Source organism: Molossus molossus, unplaced genomic scaffold (assembly GCF_014108415.1).
Source record: "Molossus molossus isolate mMolMol1 unplaced genomic scaffold, mMolMol1.p scaffold_m16_p_4, whole genome shotgun sequence".
NCBI lineage: Eukaryota > Metazoa > Chordata > Mammalia > Chiroptera > Molossidae > Molossus > Molossus molossus.
The window spans coordinates 93023309-93047011 of record NW_023425377.1 but is presented as its reverse complement, the minus strand read 5'-3'; the positions used below and the strand labels follow the sequence as shown (position 1 = coordinate 93047011).

The 23703-nt window shown below is 37.0% G+C and overlaps 1 protein-coding gene across 1 annotated transcript; it reads right to left on the bottom strand.

The window, feature by feature from the left end:
• Positions 1-876: 876 nt before the first annotated feature.
• On the bottom strand, positions 877-2462 carry LOC118615859 (ras GTPase-activating protein-binding protein 1-like). The gene is given in 3 exon segments (XM_036241112.1): positions 877-1580; positions 1583-2175; positions 2291-2462. Coding segments are annotated over 3 exon segments (1392 nt in total). The 5' UTR covers positions 2386-2462.
• Positions 2463-23703: the final 21241 nt, after the last annotated feature.

Here is a 23703-nt window from a genome sequence, read left to right as displayed (position 1 = left end):
TTTTTTTATTATTATTATTTTTCTTCAAACAATTGCCAAGACTGGAATCAAAGATAAATAGAAGGCACAACAGTTTTGCTCTAGTTTTGTTTATTTGGATTAGGGTGGGGGATGTTGGTCTTTGTTTTTTTACAAATACAAATTAAACATGAAAATAAATTCTACTTCAAAAAAACCTAACAATTCAAGAAAATCACATCAATTGAATTCTAGACATTTAAAACCTATCCCACGATTTAAATCTCAATGGTAAAAACAGTGGATTTTATAATTGTTTTGTGATCACATATCAAAAGAAGAAAATGTCACTAACATCTTTTATGCAGTTTTTAACCAAGAATCAAAATTGTCAATTTTTCCAATGGCAGTTCCTCCACACCAGAAGGTAGTCATGACTCTCAAAAGAAGAAATAATTTGAGTTTTTCTTGCCTTCAAAATGTTTCTCACATCTTGTATTTCTCAAATGTTTTTGAAACACGTAGAAAATAAGTAAGAAATATCCCAATGAATGAAGCATACCAAATGTCAGTAATAAGCAGGATACATTCCTTTTGGGAAATGGCTGTTAAAAAAAAAATCCAGTCTGTATATGCAAAGTAAAGCAAGGAAATTCAGTCTTTTTTTTCCTTCTTTAAAAATCCACTTTTCCTAAAATATCATTCCACAAAATTGGAAGTGAAGGACTAAAAGGTGAGGAGAGGGAAGGAGGGAGGGAGGGAGACACACAACATTAACACAAAAAGTAAAATTGTACAAACTTAAGCAGTTTATAAGAGACCAGGGTCATACTGCAAGATACCAAGGGGTGGTTGGAGAAATTCACCATTCTGCAGGAACAGGGGTGTACTGCTGCATGAAGATCAGTGAAGAGCAATTCACTGCCTTGGAGCAATCCCCCTTCCCACTCCAAATCCTGGTTTCTGCACCATGCCTCCACGGGGAGGGCCTCTCATCCCACCACCCAGCCCACTGCGAGGGCCTCCAGGTCCCAGAAGGCAGTTATCTTGCTGGTCCCCTTCCCGGGCAGCTCGAGTCTTCTCTTCCACATTCAGACGGGCCTCACCCCTGAACATGACGGGCTTGTTGCTAAGGATATTTTGAACAGGCTCAGAATCATCAAACACAACAAAACTAAAATTGGGTAATTTCCCACCATTGTTAATGCGCAGCTCTACCACATTCCCATAATTTTGAAAGAAATCTTTAAGTTCTGATTTGTCCACTTCATGAGGCAGATTGCCAACGAAGAGTTGGTGACTGTCAGGGTGTCTCACAATTCTTCAGGGTTCAACATCACCTTGCTCACCAGCCTCACGAATTGGTCTAGGTCCCCTCTGGGGAGGAATATTTATTCGTTGTTCTCGAACTCTTTGATCCCTCTGAGGCCTCTGTGGTGGAATCTGAGATTCAGGTTTAGACTCCGGGCGAGGCTGTGAAGCTGGTACTTTAACAACATGAGGTGGTATCCCAGTAACTGGAACAGCTCCACCGGGTGGAAGGTTCTTACTGGTCACAGATGCCCAGGAAAATGTCCTCAAGTCCTCCTGTGCTGTCTGGGCCATGTCTGTGGGTGCTGGGAGGAGCTCTTCTGAGCATCCTCAGGAGCAGTCTCCTCCAGTGCTGGTTCACACTCTTCCTCTTGGATTTCAGATACAGGTTCTTGCTCCGGTTCTGGTTCAGGATCAGGCTCTGGTTCAGCAACAGGTTCCTCTAAATGTTCTTCCAAGTCATTGCTGACAGTCTGATCATAGAAAGTTCCAGAATCATCAGGTACCACCCCAGGTGTCTGCTGTCTTTCTTCAGGTTCCTCTACTTCTTCCTCAGATTCCTCCTGAGGCTCAGTGACAAAGCCACCAAAGACCTCATCTTGGTATCTGAAGATATCATTGTGAATGTATAACTTATTTACAACAGAGCCCTCAGGAGCAAGGACAAATGTCTGCATGAATCTCCTCAAAGCCTGGTTGTTATTAAAGAGCAACCCCATCACCTGGACCACCACACCATCATTCAGAGTGGCATGAGCATCAACATGGTGAATCTTAGTGTGGCAATTGGTGAAGATTTGTGACATCACTTTCCTATGGATTTCTTTCTGTCCATAGACTTCATCGGCTGGCTTTCCATTTGAATCCAATCCCCCATGGACATAAGAAGAGTTCTTTCCATAAAATCTGGATTGCAGTTTGTCCCTGGCCCTGGTTGGGGTCGTGTGGGTGGTGACCACTTGATGAGTCTCTCTCACGTCTATGTTTCTCTCTCTTCCTCCCTCTCTCCCTCCTGCTCTATCTGTGTAGCATGTCTGGGGCCTGGTTCAGCAGTGTGTAATACTGTCTCACGAATTCCCGCGCGACCAGCAGGGGACTAGGCTTCTCCATAACCATTGCTTTGGTCAATTCAACCGGCGCGGCTGAGCGGGAGAGGAACAAGCTTTGCTCCACAGCTCGGAGGAAGGAAAAAAACCTTCATGCAACTGTGTCCGCCGAAAATGCATTATTATTGATAGCAGTGTGGTATCACATTTGTTGTAAGCCACTAAGAATTGGATGTGTTCTATAGATCAGAATAACCTAGCATCCATTGAATGAGATAGCTAGAAGGAAGCTGTCTTGTTATTAAAAACCAAATATGAATAAACCAATAGACATCTGCTTAAAAGCAAATATAAACCTTCTCTTAAGAAAAAGAGTGCTTGTATTACCCATCATTTCTCATAACAAAAAAATGTATAAAAATGTATAAATGTTATCGGGGTTTGAAAACAGAGAGAAAACAAACGCAAGATAAATATATTGAAGGTCTAAAATCAACCTAAACTCCAGTGTTATCAACTTGTCAACAGAGCACAGAATAATCATCGTGTCTTAGTAAATTACCAAAAAATAAAACACCAAATCTCCAGGAAATTTAATTTCCAATTCTCTTTAGGGACACAGATCACAAATTATGATAATTAGTAGCATATTGGGGAATTTAAAGACATATGTTATTTAGAATTTGGGAGAACTCTGCAGGGTACCAGTATGACGTTTAGAAACTATTTCTTCTGTGAACATGTTTTGTTTAAATCAAGATCCTGATATTATCTTCCAAAATGTAAATAGCCCAATATGCAAAAAGGCTTTTTTATATGTTATTTGGAGTCTAGCTAAAACATTTCTGTCTGGAGTTAGTTACAGCCCATTATGTAAGGACAGAAATGGAGAGGAGAATAGAATTCTTATTTATATTTAACCAATATGTGATGGATAGGATTACCAATGTTAATTATAAGATATTTTGCTGATTACTACAAATTGTTAAAAAGGAAACCACACACACAAGAAATTAGGAGGGTCACAGACGGCACTAATAATGGCTTGGTCTTAGTAACAACTTACTTATAATATCCTCATGGCACAGGGAAAACTGTCTAGAAATACTTAGGCAAATGTTAATTCATACGTTTCCTTTTAAGTTTAATTTCTAACTTGGTTGACTAGATTTTAGCCAAAGGGTAAATTTATTTGTTTACTCAAAAATAGCTGTCCATGAGTATCTACTGTATAAGAAGCAATATGTCACTCGCTATGAGAAGTTTTGTAAGAAGCTTAAGTACTAGAATACTATTATACTTAAAATAAATGGTTAAAATAAATGGTATAAACGTTTTAGCACTGTAGATGAGAAAGATCCCTTCTAATTTGGAAGATGTGAAAAGGTTTAACATGGATAGAAATGTATATATTTGAGGAACATATCTTACTTAAATTTGAAAAGAAAAAACTTCTTAGAATATAAATTTTTAAAATTGTGCTTTTGTCTACATGAAAATAATAGATAATAAATAGACAGACAGATAGATAAGATATATACTTTCCAATTAAAAATGAGAAATAATTAGATAGAGCTTTTTAACATGGGTAAATTGCCTGATACCTGCTGCCAATTTATAGCTACCTTAAATTATTGGATAAATATATTAATACAATAATTATATTTAAAAAATTTATAACAACAGTAAAATAATGGTTATAAATCATAAATTCATAACAAAATATAAACACATTTGCTTCACTTTTATTATTAATGAAAGAAGATTTTTTGACTCAAACATCTGAAAATGTATAGAAGAAATATGCTTGCAGATATTGAATTGTTACCAATGAAGAGAGTGTTTGTAGCACAATCGTATTACAGAGAAGAGAAGCTAAAAGACATCAGCCCAGAAGCTGAAACTACTTTAAAAAAAATTTTTCCTGGAAGCTACTCTTGAAAACTGTGTCTCAGGGGCTGAGAAGCTAAACAGAATTTTTAGCAGGCTTAATGGCATTGTGCTATGGATTTCAGAACAAAGAGCATGAGTTGTGTTATGTATTCTAGGCTTAATCTGAGGTCTCAAAGGTCTATATCTTTTTTTTTTCTTTGCTGATTTTAGAGAGAAAAGAAAGGAGAGGGAGAGAGAGAAAGAAACATTGATGAGAGACAATATCTATCTGCCACCTCCTGCATGCCCCCTGCTGGGGATTGGGCCCACAACCTGGGCATGTGCCCTGATCGGGAATTGAACTGGCAACCACTTGGTGCATGGGTCGATGCTCAACACTGAGTCGTATTGGCCAGGCATCAAAGGTCTATATCTTAAAATAAACAACAGAACCACCATAAAAAATCCCACTTGCATATCACTTAATTCCTAATTAGAATAAAATGATTTTAGCTGGCCAGAGACCCTTGTTCAGCTGCCTAACAGAGATAAAAGTAACTGTTTCTGAAGAAGATAACATTATTATTATTTTATTTTTCATTCAAATGGCCTGGCACAAAATCAGAAATAACCACACACACAATTTCAAATTTTGACAGAAAACAAAAAAATATAGTTATAAAAGAAAGAGGCTCAAATAATGAAGTTCTTAATCATGGGCTTTAGTACAGCTATAGTTAACATATTCAAGGATGAAAAACAATATTTAAAAAACAGGATGGAAAATGTCATGTATCACAATGGAAAGAAATCAAGAAATAGCCTTAGCAGCATATTAAGCACAACTGAGAAGAATATTAATACATTAAAAAATAATTTTAAAGAAAATACCCAGAATGAGGAATAAAGAAGGAAAAGATATAAACCATAGTGAAAATGTGCATGAGTTACTATGAAAAAGTGTTACATATGAATAGTTTGATTCTTAGAAAAAATGGTGGAAGGATGAAAGAGTATCATTTTCTGAACAGATAATGACATAAAACTTTCTAAATTGACTAAAACCATAAAACAAATATTAAAAGATCTATAAAATGAACAAAACTACTAAAACATACCTAGGCAAAAAAAATAAAACTTCTGAAAATTAAAATCTTGAAATCATCCAAGATGGAGAAAAAAGACAGACTATTTTCACAGGAGCAGCAAAAATACTGACATTTGACTTCTTCATGGAAACAATAAAACCCTGAAGCAATTGAAATTTTATGTCAAGTTGAAAAACTAGCAATAGACAGAAAATGAAACTATCCTTCAAGACTGAAGGTGAAGTAAACATATTTTCAGAATATCAATACTCAAATAGTATATAGTGAGCAGACCTGCACTATGTAAATACAAAAGAAGTTTCTCAGCAATTGAAAAATGATACCATATAAAAGCACAGAATTATAGGAAAAATTCAGAGTAATAGGAAGAATAAATATGTAGGAAAATCTAAAATTATCTGATTAATCTAGAACAATAAAAAATACAATATGTCAGTAATATTCTTAAATATAAACATAAACACATCAATTAAATGACAACAGCCAAAATGAACTTTAAAAAATATATATGATACTTAAAAGAGATGCACATCTAATATAAGAACATAAGAGATATAAACAACAGAAATATTAATATTTCCAATAAAATAAAAAAAAATACTATTTAGTAATAGAAATTAAGACAAAGCTGGTATTGCTTACTAATGGCAGATAAGAATTTCAAAGTTAAGAAGCATTGAAGATAGATAGTCCATAACCACAAAATGTTAAATCCACTAAAATGACATAACAATCCTAAGTCTGAATGTACCTGATAACATAGTCTCACCATATTTTGCCAAACTCATAAGAAGTTTTCACAAAAAAGAAATTCAGTAACTATATAAAAGATTTGACCATCAGAATTATCAAACTTGACCTAATTAACAAACACCACCACCCCAAAATTACAGAATACATTTTTGAAGTTCCATGGAATATTCTTCTAAAATGACTTTATTCTGGCCCACAAAGCTGATTTCAACAAATTTAAAAAAATTTAAGCCATACAGAGTACATTCTCTCACCACCATTGAATTCATTTAGAAAGCAACAACAAAATGCTAACTGGAAAAGTTTAAACGTTTGAAAATTTAGTAACATGCTTCTAAATACAAAGTGTGTCCAGAAAGATATCATAAATGCAAATTAGGGAATAATTTCTACTGAATGATGAGAATTATTTCTCTATATTTTAAATATCTCTATATACGTATGTAGATATAAAATAAAGACTAAAACCAATAATCTAAAAATATGCATTCCAGAATGGATAATTAATATAAATAAATAGGAGATTGATTGAAAATCACAAACTGAAATTCATTTGCCACAGGTAGGTTATACTCAACAAAAGTGATGAAAGGTTCAAATATTATTTAGATATTTTATTATTTATTAATTTAAGTCACATTGATATTTGTGTACCAGGCACCTTGCTAGACTCATAAGGTGACAGGCCGTGAATAAATAGAAAAAAATCTCTCTCTTCATTAAGCTTACATTATGTTTGTGACAACACACAGACACCATGCCAGGTAAGTACATATGGGGCACAACATGTAGTGCTAAGGGTTGGACGGATATTAGACACCAGGGGAGGATAATTCGTGCCACAGGGTAACAATTATAGATCAGGTGGCCTCCCTAAGTAGGTTACATTTGCGTTAAAACCCAAGGAAGTGAGTGGAATGTTTGACTAGGTCTTTTTTTTTGCATTTATCTTCAGATAGAGCAGGAGGGAAAAAGGGAGGAAGAGAGAGAGAAAAACATCAATGTGAGAGAGACACATCGAGTGGCTGCCACTGGGGTAGGGGACAAACTGCAACTGAGGTACAGGCGCTTAGCGGGAACCAAACCCAGGACTCTCTGGTCCCCGGGCCAACACTCTAACCAACGGTTCTCAACCTGTGGGTTGTGACGCTTTTGGGGATCAAACGACCCCTTCACAGGGGTCGCCTAAGACATAACACTAGCAAAATTACAGTTATGAAGTAGCAATGAAAACAGTTTTACGGCTGGGCGTCACCACAACATGAGGAACTGTATTAAAGGGTCGCAGTATTAGGAAGGTTGAGAACCACTGCTAACCGCTGAGCCAAACCAGCCAGGGCAATTTGACTAAGTCTTTATCCCCGGGTCAGACATTCCAGACAGAGAGCATCAAGTGCAAGGTCATAAATACCACCGGAAGGGAAGTAGAAGGTGTGTTCAAGGTCAGTATGGCTGGGGTGTTGAGAATATAATGAATTCAAATGCTTTAGTGTCTCATAGGCTATTATATAATCTTTGGCTTTTCATTTGAATGAGATGAAAAATGACGGAAAATTTTTTTGTTTTGTTTTAAATTATTTTTATTAATTTGTTTTTGTTACAGATGTTTCTCCTTTTTCCCCATTGACACCCTCCTCCCCATCCCCCCTGCTCCTTCCCCAGCTTTGTTGTCTATGTCCATTGGTTATACATACATGCATTACATGCATATAAGTTCTCTAGTTTATCTCTTTTCCCCCAATCCTCCCTCTTCTGGGGTTTTCAGTCTGTACCCTACCTCTATGTCTCTGGGTCAATTTTGTTCATCAGTTTGTTTAGTTCATTATATTTCACAACTAAGTGAGATCATGTGATATTTGTCTTTCTCTGCTTGGCTTGTTTTACTTAGCATAATACTCTCCAGGTCCCTCCATGTCATCTCAAATTATAAGAGATCTTTCTTTCTTATAGCTGCATAGTATTCCATTGTGTACATGTACCACAGCTTTTTATCCACTCATCTACTGATGGACACTTGGGTTGTTTCCAGATCTTAGCTATTGTAAATAGTGCTGCTATGAACATAGGGGTACATATATTCTTTCTGTTTGGTGTTTCAGGCTTCTTAGGGTATATTCCGAAGTGGGACCACTGGGTCACATGGCAGTTCAATTTTTAATTTCTTGAGGTCACACCATATTGTTTTCCATAGTGGCTGCACCAGTCTGCATTCCCACCAGCAGTGCACTAGAGTCCCCTTTTCTCCACACTCTCGCCAACACTTGTTATTTGATGATTTGTTGATGGCGGCCATTCTGACAGGTGTGAGGTGATACCTCATTGTTGTTTTAATTTGCATCTCTCTGATGAGGAAAATTTTGAGCAAGAGGGCCAAATCTGGCAAGTTCTTTCAGGATAGCTCTGGTAGCTAGTCTGACTTCAGATGAAGGAGAGCAGATCTGAAAGCTGGAAGGCTGGACATGATGACTATCATGGAAGTCCCTGGAAGAGGGAACAGCAGGAGGGGGGCGGTCAGAGGTGGTAACAAACTGGGTATCTTTGGAAAGTAGAGCAGACAGCATTTCCGGAGGGACGAAATGTGGCATATGACAGAAAGATGAGAGTCTCATTCTCATTTTCCCCAGAAAAACTGGAAGATTGTGTTGCTAACTGGGATAGAAAATATTTAAACAAGAGTAACTTTAAAATGGTGTAAAGAACTGTCAAAAATGTCTTTCTTTGATCTGAAAGTTTCATAGAATAAACAGAGATGGATAAGAAAATGATAACTTTTCATAATTATGTCCTTCACTATGTTCGTGTTTAGGATTTCAGAAACACAACGAAGCAAAATGTCTTATCCTGACTTCTCCCTAACAGTAGAACTTGACTCAGGGTCCTAAGGACCAGTGTTCTGTTTTCTTATACGAGGACTCACGGAACTTAGAAGAGTGATACAGGGAAGGAAGAAATCCAACATGAAGGTGGGTCATTAAGCTCTCACCACTGTGGAAGGCGGGACCCGAGCTGGCAGGCATCCTGCAGGGAGCCGTGTACAATCAAGTCAGCGTGATTTGCTCAAGGTGCCAGAGAGGGCATCGTGCGTTCCTCAGTGCCCATCCTCTGTTGGTCAAGGATGATCACAGGGCTGTAAACTGCCTTGCATGTTTCCTTACACCTGCATGAACCAGCTGCGGCAGTGACATCTGGAGCATGGGCAAGCGAGAGGATGAGAACTGGCACAGGTTGAATTAGAAACAAGATTTGGATTTTTCTGAGGTAGCCAGAAAAAGAGATTATGGAACTAAATCAGCTTCACGGTACTGATTGCTCAATTCACACCTTGGAATGAAGGCGTTCTGAATATTTTTATTTCTCAGATCCTCGGTCAACCACACAACTGTACTCGAATATTATATGAACAATCTAACATAAGACTGTAAGACAAGCAAGACTATTGAAGATTTTTTGAAGCCAGTAGAAATACTAAACTCACAGTTTACATGTGATTTAAGTATATGGGACCTGAAGTTTATCCTAATTCCCTGTATCAGAAATAGAGATTTAGGGAATTTTTATAAAGGTTACAGTGTTACATTTTTACAACTAGCAGAATAATAGATAAGTTATTAGCACTCAGACCATATCCTAAGGAATGTTTATTGGGCAGTACCAATTATACAAGTAAAATAGAATCACAGAGTTAAACAAAAAACAAAAACAAAACTACAAGACTTTTCACTAGACGTGTAGGTTCCAGAGGACTTTCGTTGATTGTGCATGGTATGAATCAATATTTAAGTTGCAAGTCTGATTTTTTAATGGCAATCTCACTTACTTTTGAATCATAAATAATCTTTCCTGTAATTTAGGGTGAGTTTCTAAAGGACATTTTCGAGCTGAGAGTGAACTATAATTGTAAAAAGAACAAAACACAATATTCCTACAATTGTGTAAGCAAACATGACTCTGAAACCTACTCAGTAGTATTTTTCTGTGGTTAGAGCCTGAAAAGGTTTGGATTTGACGAGGTCTTTTAGAATTGTGTTTGTTTAGATATTCTGGAATTGAAGCCAGAAGCCATACTCCAAATGCAACGCTTCGTATGAGAAAACACATTCGTCAAGGATACATCTGATAAAGGTTAATTTCCAAAATATATAAAGAACTCACCCTGGCTGGTTTGGCTCAGTGGTTAGAGCGTTGGCCTGCGGTCTGGAGAGACCTGGGTTCGGTTCCCGCTAAGGGCACGTACCTCGGTTGCAGTTTGTCCCCGGCCCTGGTTGGGTCGTGTGGGTGGCTACCACTTGATGTGTCCCTTTCATGTCGATGTTTCTCTCTCTCTCTCTGTTCCTCTCTCTCCCTCCCACTCTATCTGAACAAAAAACAAAACAAAAACAAAACAAAACAAAAAAATGTCCTCAGGTGAGGATTAAAAAAAAAAAAAACACAAAATATATAAAGAACTCAATACAACTCAACAAAAGGAAGACAAACAATTCGATTAAAAAATGGGCACAGGGCCCTGGCTGGTTTGGCTCAGCGGTTAGAGCATCGGCCCGCAGACCAGAGAGTACCGGATTCGGTTCTCACTAAGGGCATGTACCTCAGTTGCAGTTTGTCCCCGGCCCCAGTTGGGGTCATGTGGGTGGCAGCTAGTTGATGTCTCTCTCAATCAAAGTTTCTCTCTCTCTCTTCCTCCCTCTCTCCCTCCTGCTCTATCTGAAGATGAATGCAAAAATGTCCTCAGGTGAAGATTTTATTTTATTTTATTTTATTTTATTTTATTTTATTTTATTTTATTTTTTTATCCTCACCTGAGGATATTTTTCCATTTTTTTTTGTACAGATAGAGTGGGAGGGAGAAAGAGGAAGGGAGAGAGAGAGAGAGAAACATCGACGTGAAGGGACACATCGAGTGGCTGCCACCCGCATGACCAACCAGGGCCGGGGACAAACTGTAACCGAAGTACGTGCCCTTAGCGGGAACCGAACCCGGGTCTCTCCAGACCGCAGGCCGACGCTCTAACCGCTGAGCCAAACTGGCCAGGGCTCAGGTGAAGATTTTAAAAAAAAGGGCAAAGTGCCCTGGCCAGTTTGGCTCAGCAGTTAGAGTGTCAGCCCACAGAACAAAGAGTCATGGATTCAAGTCTAGTCAAGGGCACATGCCTCACTTGCGGTTCTGTACCCAGCCCTGGTTGGGGTCATGGAGGAGGCAGCCAATTGATATGTCTGTCTTACATCAATGTTTCTCTCTTTCTCTTTTCCTCTCCCTCGCCCTCTCCTTCTCCTTTTCTCTCTCCCTTCTTCCTCCCTCTTCCCACTCTGTCTTAAAATAAATGGCAAAATATTCTTGGGTGAGGATTTAAAATGTAAAAAATAGGCAAAGGACCTGAATAGACACTTTTCCAAAGAGGACAAATAGATGGCCGATAGATATATATAAAAAAATGCTCAAAGTCACTTATCATCAGAGAGATGCAAATTAAAACTACAATGAGGTATCACCTCACACCTGCTAGAATGGCTGCCATCAACAAATCAACAAATGAGTGCTGGCGAGGATGTGGGGACAAGGGGACTTGAATACGCTGCTGGTGGGAATGCAGACTGGTGCAGCTATTATGAAAAACAATATGGAGTTTCCTCAAAAAATAAAAAATGGAACTTCCCTTTAACCCAGTGATCCCACTTCTAGGACTATAGCTTAAAGATCTTAAAACTCCAATTAGAAAGAATATATGCACCCCTATGTTCATAGGAGCACTATTTACAATAGCTAATATCTGGAAACAACCTAAATGTCCATCAGTAGATGAGTGGATAAAAAAGCTGTGGTACATATATACAATGGAGTACCATGCAGCTGTAAAAAAAGGAAAGATTTCTTAGGCTTTGTAACAGCATGAATAGACCTGGAGAATATTATGCTGAGTGAAATAATCCAGTTATAGACAGATATCACATGATCTCACTTATATGTGGAATCTAATAAACATAATAAACTGACTAATAAAACAGGTCCAGAAGCATGGATGCATGGAACAGACTGACATCTTAGGGGTGGGGGGAAACAGGAAAAGATTTACCGAGGAAATTATATATATACATATATATATATATGCGTGTCAATGGGCCCAGACAGTAGTGTGGTGAGGGCCTGGGGTGGGGCAGGGGATGCAAGGAGGGGAGCTAAGGGGGTGGAAATTGGGGAACATCTGTAATACTGTCAACAACAACAACAAAAGATTCAATTAAATATGTTTTCATAAAATTGCTCTGTGGTGCTAAAAGAAATTCTTGCTGGGTCAATAACAGCATTGTCACTTACTTGGTAAAAATCTAATAGTGATATCACTATATCCATAACTGTACATATAAACTAGATACTATGTAGAAAGTAAACTTTTATGAACAAACTAGATTAAAATTTTTCCTCTGGCTTTAGTTCCTGATTGTTAACAAGCTAACCAATATTACCTATTAAAAGAAAAAAAAATCTTGTGTTCCCATGACTACATTTTTGACAGTCTTCAGGGATTCTTTTAGTCTACCTAAATTGATGCTGAAACAATCTCCGCTTTCTATTAAACATATGAATTTGATGGCAAGGTACTGAGTAGTGAAATAGCAAAGTTGAAAGCAACAATATGTTCTTCCATTTAGTGAAATACCAAGCTGATAAGGACAAACTACACGGGAACCTTTTCATACTGACTGTGGCCTGAAAAGTGGCAGGTGAACTTCAATGTAGATAAGAAACTTCGAAAAATATCTGAAACTAAATTTACAGGAAAATAGGCGCTGAACTTTCAGTTATAACTTATGAAAAACAGATGGAGAAATCATTGCAAATTACTTTTGGGAAATATTAACCCAAGTTACTGTTTTAGAGAGATTAAAATGATAGTGCAGGTAAATACAATTTTTTGAAAATAGATATAATTATTTTCTTACCGCTATACATATAGGATGTTTTTGTGTATAAAATATTATGAGTTGTAGCCAGTCCTGAAACTTGAAAAAAGCTACTAAAGACTCAGAGAAAGAAGAAGAAGAAAACGTGAATTAGGTAAGAAAAGCTATAAAGAGCAAATTCTGAATAGCACAAACTGATTAGAATAATTGTTTAAAGAGATCAAATAATTAAAGATTATAAAGTCTAAATCATATGATTAAAAAGTGAACATGACAGTGTCCTCTAAATTCTGGAGAACTGAAAACAGAAAGTACCAACCGAATGTGCTGAGAGTTGTTTCAGATAACTAGAAACTATATAAAAATACTATCTCTAGCAGGTAGTAACAGGGTATTCCTAAGACCGAGAAAAACTAAAAATATACAAAAGTATAGAATGACTTCTGATAAACTTTAAGCAATAAATTAGTTCACTCATTCAGAAAAAAACTATGTCTTCAATTATGCATCAAACTGTGTGCCAATTGGCATACAGTTTAGTAAAAACAGGAAAATGAGCAGACAATATCAACTTAGACTTATGGCTATAATGACAGATGTGCAGATGGGTGGCATGGTACCTGTGCAGATGTGTCTGTCCACGTGTATGTACTCACGTGAGGACGAAGGTGTTAGTTAAAGCTACTGGGAAGACACAGTGATTCAATTGAGTCTCAACAAATATTTAGGAGTAAGACAAAAGGAGCCAGAAGAAAGAAGAAAGTAGAGTTTAAAAGGAAGAAAGCTGTGCCCGGCTGGTGTGGCTCAGTGGTTGAGTGTAGATCCATGCACCAAGAGGTTGCCAGTTTGATTCCCAGTCAGGGCACATGCCCAGGTTGTGGGCCCGATCCCCAGTGGGGGGCATGCAGGAGGCAGCTAATTAATGTTCTCTCTCATCAATGTTTCTATCTCTCTCTCCCTCTCTCTTTCTCTCTCTCTGCAATCAATAAAGAAAAAAATTAAAATTAAAAAAATAATAAAAGGAAGAAAGCTGAGAGAAATTATGGCATGTAGGTAACTGCAACTCCATGAATAAAGCTACAGCCCCAATTCCTAGGTATGAAGAACAAGAGATGATACTGAAGAGAAAAACAGGCATCCACGTACCATATTATAAATCTGGGCTTTATTTTATGGAAAATGAAGAATTTGTAATATTTTTTATTGATTTCTTTTTTTGAAAGAGAGGAAGGGAGAGAGAGAAACATCAATGTGAGAGAGAAGCATCCATCAGCTGCCTCCTGCACGCCCCCTACTGGGGATTGAACCAGCAACTCAGGCATGCGTCCTGACCGGGAATCAAACCAGAACTTCTCAGTCCATGGGACGATGCTCAATCCACTGAGCCACACCGACCAGGCATAAAGAAACACCGATTTGGTATGGAGTGAGAATATGATTATTTCTGTCATTTTTAAAATATGTTTTTATTGATTTTTTTTTCTTTTAGAGAGAGAGGAAGGGAGATGGGGAGAGAGAAACATTGATTGGCTACCTCCAGCCCACAACCCAGGCATGCGCCCTGACTGGTAATCGAACTGGTAACTGAGCCACACCAACAGGCCTGTCTATTACCTTTTGTATCCTTGCCTGAGTTAAAGCTAGTCGCATAAAGATGGATTTAGTCACTGAAATAAAACAAATGGCAGGTAAAAGAGAAAGCTTCAGAAACATACCGATTAGATTCATATGACAAATTTTGAAATTCTTTCTTAAAAACGTGAGAAAAAGCATTTTTAAAAGATTAGGGTTAAATAAAATGTAATATTGGAAATTGAGACAAAACTACCTTTCCAAAAAATGTAATAAATGATTTAAAATTATTAGTAAAAGACTTGATTGGAAGCACACCACCATTCCTAGGTTTGTGGGGACAGGACTGAGGGAGAGCTGGCCATGGAATGGTACAGATGGTGCCAATTAGGGTCTCCAGTCACCTGCCACACAGCATTAGCAGAGGCAGGACTGACATGGCTTCATGCTCTGCCATGTCTTTTCTTGGACATCGTCTTTAATAGTGTCACAATTTCACTCTACTATGAAATAGAAGGAAACCATCTAAGGTCTGGAGGCAGTGGCAAATGTAAAAGGGATAGCAAACAATCTCTAAGAAGCCAATTTCATGAATTAGGACAAATAGAAAATATGACCATAACAAAGAAAGATACCTTCGGCCTTATTTAACGAAACTTAGAGGCTTATTTCTAACTCCACTTTTAATGAAAGAGTGTGGAACATCAGAAAGTTATTTCCTATATTATCTGCTCCTCCATTTGATACTAATTTCACCCTAAGCTTTGCCAAGAAGTTTAAAGAATAAGTGTTTACCACTACACACTCACATGCTCACTTTCAGCTTAAGGTCCATGATGTAAGAATTTTAATGATATTTAGAGACAGATGGAGAAAGAGGAAGAGATGGGAAAAAAAGGGAGGGGGGGTATTGAACAAGATTACATAGAAAATATCCTCCAAAGACAAGTAAACAAAAATAAAATACTTTGTGGGCCATCTGCAATATTTCCTTAATAACAAGAAAATAAACATACAAAAAATAGAGAAATGATACAGCTTTGAAAAATATGTACCTTAGAAAAATTCTAGGAAAAGCTCATAATTTCAAAAAATTTGAAAATTATGAAATGATGCAGTAAGATAAGGAAACAATATAAAATATTAATTGAAGGTGACAGAGCTAAGGAAAGAATTCAAGGCAATAATGTGATTGTACATTATTAAAATGACATCAGAAAGAGCAAAGATCAAAGTCAACCTGCATCTGTGGTGTGAAAGGCAGTCTTGAGGAAATTCCTCATAGAAAAACTGAATGGGGGCCTGCTGATGTGGCTCCAAGAGGTCACCGGTTCGATTCCCGGTCAGGGCACATTCCCAGATTGTGGGCCAAATCCCCAGTGGGGGGCATGCAGGAGGCAGCAATCGATGTTTTCTCTCATCAATGTTTCTATCTCTCTCTCCCTTTCCCTTCCTCTCTCTCTAAAAATCAATACAGAAAAAAAAAAGCAGTTATGAGAAAAACGGTAGGAATGAACTTGAAAACCATGGTGAGTCCATATGATTATCATTGATCTTTCTAAATAGATTAAGGTGTAAAAAAAAAAGATAAAAATAAAACAGATTTATTCAAAGGTATAATGGAAATAAAGGGTCTGAATTTGTGGAATGAAAGGCTCACCATATACATGATACTATCATTAAAAATGAACTAACATTGATAAGTAAATTGGTGAAGTTATTGAATCTCAAAGTTAAAGGAAAAATGCTCTACATACTCAGATGCAAGACAGAACATATTTATAAACAAAAATAAACAGACCTGTTTTAGAGTTTTTCTTACTAACTTTAACCCTGCCAGAAAATGTGAGAAGAGTGTCTGTAAAAATTTGATAGGAAAAGGATGAGACTAAAATTTCTATACCTCATCATTGTGATGTTTATGTACAAAAGAAAAAGATTTTTATGCATAGGTCCTGGAATTGTCCCTTTATGTCTCCTAAAAATGCTACATGATGACATGCTCCACCTAACGGAGAGATGAGAAAAAGTAGAATACAAATGGCCCCATAACCTGGAGAGTATTATGCTAAGCGAAACAAGCCAAGCAGAGAAAGACAAATACCACATGATCTCACTTATTTGTGGAATATAATGAACTAAACAAACTGATGAACAAAATTAACCCAGAGACATAGAGGGGGGTATAGATTGACAAGCCTCAGAGGAGGGGGGTTGGGAGGGAGAGAGAAACCACAGAACTTACATGCATGTATGCATGACTAATGAACATAGACAACAAAGCTGGGGATGGGGCAGGAGGGAAGGGGAAGAGGGTGTCAATGGGGGAAAAATGAGAAACATCTGTAACAAAAACAAATTAATAAATACATTTTAAAAAGCAAACGGAAAAAGAAAACAAAAAACAGAAAAACAAATGACCCCATAGACAAGACCTTGGTGACAATATGCAGATTACTTCTTTTAGGGGTCACAGTCTCACCCCTGGTCAACTAATGATTTGGCTTAAAGCCATCTGGTTTAAGAGTAAGGACTTTAAAGGGGAGGAATGTGGGGTTTATGGGGATACTCAATATTTATTTCTTCCCTTTCTACTACTTTTCTTCACAATGTTGACATCAAGACACTGTATCTGAAGGAGCACTGCGTGCCTCAAACTTGTGCACATCCATCCTCTATGTTTCCTAGGAGCATCACTTGCTAAAAATTTAATGGTCCAAATGAGAATACCCCTTTCTCTTTTACCCTGTTCCACAGCAACTAGACGGCATCATAGGAAAAGCTCCTCTCTTGGAATCTTTCCTTTTGCTCCCCCTTAAATTGTTTTTTTTCTTTGTCTATTTCCTTCTTTTAATGTTCTGTTCCCTTCTTCATCTATCCATGAGGCCTTCTCATCACTGTAAGACCTCTGTGTAAAAAGCTTTACATCAATAAATATAATGTAAAATAATTGACTTTCACATTTAACTTTCAAAATCGGTAAACTTAAAAAAATGTAGAACCAACCTCTTATATCTTAACATTAAAAAAAAGATTCAACTTTGTAGGAAGGATGATTATATCTGTATAAAAAATGTCTAGGTAACAAATGATTATTGAAAGTAATACAGTAAATCTTAATAGTAATTTTTCTAGGTAGTAGAACAACAAATGAGCTTTTAACACAAGCAGTCCTAGCTCTGCACAATTCCAGTACACGTACATTTCAGCGACCATGGTGCAATTCAGTAGCACGAATCCCACAATTCAGGTCAAATTTCCAACATTAGCTGTAATATATAAAGTAAAAACTTCACTGCTGCTCTTCAACCTACAAATTACTGTGTAAATAACATATCTATATCCTGATTGGTGATCAAGCACATCATTTTGTTTTAATATGTTGGTTACTGGCCCCCAATCATCTGTTCCTCAGGTTGTGCCCAGACAGCCAAAGCATATAGTTGTCTACCTTCTTTGTGTCCCTGGATAAACCTATGGGACAATTTTCAAAAATGAATAATTGAAACAGAGAGTTAACCAACAAACAAAATCATTGCAAAACAAACAAAAAAGCGATCATCTCAGAAGGAAAATTTACACTGAAAACGAATGAAATTATAATAGAGCTAATTGTGGAAATGTTGATAGTGCTGCCATTTTAGACACTGTACAGCCAGAGGACGTAAGTGAAGGTGAAGGAGAAAAGTGGCTGTAACAACAACAAAGATGTTTCAGAGGAAGTGATGCCTGCAAAACATGGGAAGTTTAAAGATAAAATGTTGGAAGCTGATGTACAATTAAGAGGATTATCGTGATATACTAAGGAACAGACAAGATGCCTATTTCACATCATATGTTATAGAAGAAGAGAATAATGTTCAAACTATACCTGATACATCTTTATACAAAATACATACACTTTAAATTTCAATGTTTCTTATATTTTTAATATGGTGTACTAAATAAATATCTGACTTGCTATATGTGTTCCTTTACTTACACATTTACAACTGACAATACAAAAATTTTAATGTTATGTCATGGAAAAATAAAAATTATTCCTACTAATTATTTAGATCACTTTGCACAGCCTTAGTTGTCATGGTCATTTTTATAGCTTTTTTGCTACTGTGAGAACCACCTGTCCCTAATTTCTTCCGTTATACACACACACAGACATATATATACATATATACACACACGCATATATATATGTGTATATTACTGATATAATTAACATTATTTCACAAGCTTCAAGTAAAATTTAGGCATTCAATTAAATATCATTTTGGTGGTGGTGGCTGGGTAGAGAGAAACATTCCACAGAAAACATTTTATCCTAAGCATATCATGTCTTTTACAAAGTGACATTGTCTAATTCTGAGGTTTAGAAAGCCCCTCAATAGCTAGATAATTAAATGCAATATTTAGTGTGCTTTAAACATTACTAAATTCTGGAATTATTCACAAGAAAATCTGTTACCAAATATGGCATCATCCATACTACACTGCCAAGAAACACAGGATCAACTGAGATCCCAAAGACCCAATAAAATGCAAAGTAATGTTTAAATGCAATTAATTTAACACAGTGACTACACCATTTTTCTTTCATTTAGAAGAATAAGGACAACAGACATGTCTTGAAATTGCTGCGGTAGAAGAAATAACTGTTTTTCCACCTTCTTAGATTTCTCTATGGACTGAAAGCAAATAAAGTTAGTAGTAAGGAAATCTGTTTAGTGGGACCTACTAAAAAACCTACCTAAGTTTAAGTCATTTAGTCATGGTGCTCAGTGCTCAGATGCGGATGGAGATGGGTCATGAATGCAGAAAAGATAGAAACTCTATCCTCAGGAGCTCACCATCCATGTTTCTGTCCTCCCATTCCTCTCAAACACATTCTCTGCATTTCCCGGTACTGCTCCCTGCTCAGGAAAGCTAATCAAACTGACCTTCCAAGCTTCCTTGAAAATAGTGATTTGCAATTGCATTTGTCCCATCTGTTCCATGGGCTGCAGCACTGAGAAGTAGAATATTTTTTCCTCTACCCCCAACTCTACAAGTGCACTGTGGTTCCAGCATGGGTTGCTTCCCTCTACAGTTATAGACCCTCTTAGATAGATAGTTCTTAATCCAAGTTGCAGCTCTCACTAGGTTCTGGTCATGCATTTCTCCTTGTCTACTGAGGCCTGGCGGTAGCAAGGGTTTGCTGGTGCTGCTGTTCCCTGAGTGTTTTGCTGTTTCTCTTTTAGTTCCCATGACCCCAGTCACACCTCTGTAAATAGTTAAGAGACAAAATGAATACTATGAGAATTTAAGTGAGGACATTATTCATCTGTTTTGAATGGATTCATAAAGATACCGAAACAAGATCTTTCAGGATTCCAACACTGGCAGCCTACAAGATGAGTTCTGTCTGTGCACAGCCCCTGGAGACATCTGCTTTTTTTTGAATCCTTGTCTACTGCTCGAAGACCTTAAATCCCTTTGACAAAAGCAGTGGGGACTCTACTTTAAATCAGGGAAGTTCCTGGTGAGCAAATGTTCATACCAGCTCTCTCCTGCTCTGTGTTTCATGGCAGACGTCTCTGAGATGTCCTGAACACACCCGCCTACCGGCAGCTGGACTGCCTCTCCACGTCACACCAGATGGGAAAAATGGTTTTCCCAGACAAGAGTTATGCAGAATCAAACACCCAGCTGTGCTCCAGTTTCCCCAACCAACTCACTGCTACTAGCAGAAACTATTCTTCATGCCCATAAGGTTTGTCAACCAAGCAAGAGGAAAATCAATTACCAAATACTCTATGCCATGAAGGAGACAAGTGGAGTGTCTAATGTAAGTGCCTTAGGAAGAAGTAACATCTAAAAGGATCGAGGATCAACTCTGTTCTGGGAGCACAAACAAGAAAATTTCCTGCCTTCTGTCAGACTAGCAGAGACCTAAGTTTACAGGGAATTTCCCAAATGGTCGCAGTCAATGGACCTCAGTTGATGTTGGGGTAAAACTCCTTTGAAAATGAATGGTGAAAGCTTTTGTTACAGAAACCCACTGTGGTATAACATTCATCAAATTCCTTTTCTCCATATCGAAGTATAAGTAGGATTTCTAAACAGTGGAATAAATATAACTGAATGTTGTGCCTATTTTATTTTCTAGGACTAGAGTCTTACAACACAATAGTTACCAGTACAACAAAGTAATAGTCCATCAAATTTTTTAAATCACATTAATGCCTGGCTGCCGTGGCTCAGTGGTTGAGCATCGACCCATGCACCAAGAGGTCGCTGGCTCAATTCCTGGTCAGGGCACATGCCCAGGTTGTGGGCTAAATCCCCAGTAGGGGCATGCAGGAGGCAGCCAATCGATATTCTCTCTCATTGATGTTTCTATCTCTCCCTCTTTCATCTTCTCTCTCTAAAATTAATAAAGAAAAAATATTTAAAATCATATTAATGACTACTTTTTTCCTAGGGGGTTCATGTCATCTGTCTAATAAACATTATTAAGCCTTAAAGTCAATAGAAAACTTTAATAAAAACTGACCCAGAAGATTCTTTAGTTCTTAATAATAAATTGTGAAATCATTTTTAATTTCTAAAATTTATTAAAATATGCCCTGGCCAGTTTGGCTCAGCGGTTAGAGTGTCAGCCTATGGACCAGAGAGACCCGGGTTCGGTTGCCATTAAGGGCATGTACCTTGGTTGCAGTTTGTCCTGGCCCTGGTTGGGGTCATGTGGGTGGCAGCAAGTCGATATGTCTCTCTCTTGTTGACGTTTCTCTCTCTCTCTTCCTCCCTCTTTCCCTCCTGTTCTATCTATAGATAAATGCAAAAATATCCTCGGGTAAGAATTAAAATAATAAATAAAATTTATTAAAATACATATAATTATCTTTTTAGAAAATTAAGGGCATATTAAAGAAATAAAAAATGATTCGTAAGATAGTACTAATCTTGGGAGTGACATTAGCATCATGGTGGCATAAGACATCCCTCCTGGGTATTCCCATTTTAACAACTAAAATCCAGCGTCTGTCCACAAATAAAAGTGTATCTATGGAAGTCTTGGGACCTAGCAACATGAGCCAAAGGACCCAAGAGGAAGCGGGCTCACCTGTACTTCTGTACTGCCCATCAGTACAGCTTTGGGACCAGCAAGAGCTAGCGAACCTGCCTCAGCCACCTGACCAGGCTGGGTGAACCTGGAGAGAGTAGACTTAGACAGACTCCCAGATGACAGAGCCTTTGTGAAAGTCCAGGCTTATTGTACGCCATGCACAAAAATTAGCCCAATGAATTAGAGACTTAAAAATAAGTCTACACTTTAAAAGTCCTAGAAGATAATATGCATGGGAAAAGATGTGATACACACACACACACACACACACACACACACATGAATATTATTTAGCCACACACAAAATGAAGAAAATCCTGCCATTTATGACAACATAACTAGACCATGAGAGCCTTATGCTAAGTGAGATGAATCAGACAAGAAAAATACTGTATGATATCTGATATAAATAAGAAAAAAAAAATACTTGTAAGAATAATACTTACATCTGGAGTCTAAAAGAGCTAAAATTCTAGAAAGAAAGTAAAATGGTGCTTACCGGGGCTGGGAGGTGGGGGAACTGGGAAATGTTGGTCAAGGGGTACAAACTTGCAATTAAAAGATTAATAAGTTCTAGAGATCTAATGCACAACATAATGAGTACACTCAATGTACTTCAACATATACTTCAAAATCGTTAAGAGACTAGATGTAAATGTTCTCAGCACACACACAAAAAGCATATATGAAATGACAAAGGTGTTAAGTAAGGCTATAGTGGTAATTACATTGCAATATTTAAATGTATCAAGTCAACAAGTTTTACACCTTAAATGTACATAATGTTATTTGTCAATTACATTTAAATAAAGATGCTTTTTAAAATGGGATAAATAGCTCAGCTGGTGTGGCTCAGTGGCTGAGTGTCAACCCATGCACCAAGAGGTTGCTGGTTTGATTCCCAGTCAGGGCACGTGCCCAGGTTGTGGGCCCAATTCCCAGTGGGGGGCATGTAGGAGGCAGCTAATTGATGTTCTTTGTCATCAATGTTTCTATCTCTTCCTCCCTCTCTCCTCCTCTCTCTAAAATCAATAAAAATAAATAAAAATGGGATAAACAACAAACTTTTTTCAGTGAATTAAAATTGTAACCATTATGAAAAGTAAATCTTGAAAAATTTCCACCAATTAGGGCTATAACAAAAAATTCATTAGGATCTGAATATCTTCATAAAACAAGTATGCATAAATTTTCCAAGCGAATTTAAATCCAGAATTTTAATTAAAGTCTGCAATTAATAAGAAACAGTTTGTTTCTGATAGATAGAGGCAATCATTTCCACTTGTAATTTTAAGCACATTTAGAGCTGTATTTACACAAAAATTCTTTTAAACTTCTCAGGTTTGTGTATAAAGTGACCAAGCATACATGATGACTTATTATATGAACTGTGAAAGGCATTAGGATTTTCTACTTTATTCCAGTGGTGAAGTAGGAAGGTGAATGAATATCTTCTTTATGTTCCAGAAGAATATAACCTTTAAATACAGATTGAGATTTAGTTCTTTTACCATATAGAATATTCAATAAAATAAGTCATAAGAAAATGTGTTATATATTCATAAAGGTTTATTAATGGTAATAAATCCATAATATATTAATTCACTTAGTTTGCTTAAATTGACTTTTTTTTTGTAAATTAATATCACCACTACTACTACTAATAGTAGTATTGTATATAAAGTTAGTATTGTATATAAAGTTTTTCAGTTTTATTGAGATATAAATAAAACTGGAATACAGCACTGTGTAAGTTTAAGGGGCATATATAGCATAAAATCTTGACTTACATATATTGTGAAATTATTAGCTCAATAAGATCAGTTAACATCCATCATCTCATACAGGTACAAAATAAATTTTAAAAGAAAGAAAAAAAAAGAAAATGTTTTTTTCCTTGCAATGAGCACTCTTAGGACCTATTCTCTTAACTTTCAAACATATCATAAGGTGGTGTTAATTATTAAATAATAGTTTTTTTAACAGAAGTAAATGTCATATTCCATGCTCTGAAAATATATAGAAAATGTTCTTTCTTTTACCCTGATGAGAAAGCATTATCCCCATTTTGTACAATGGA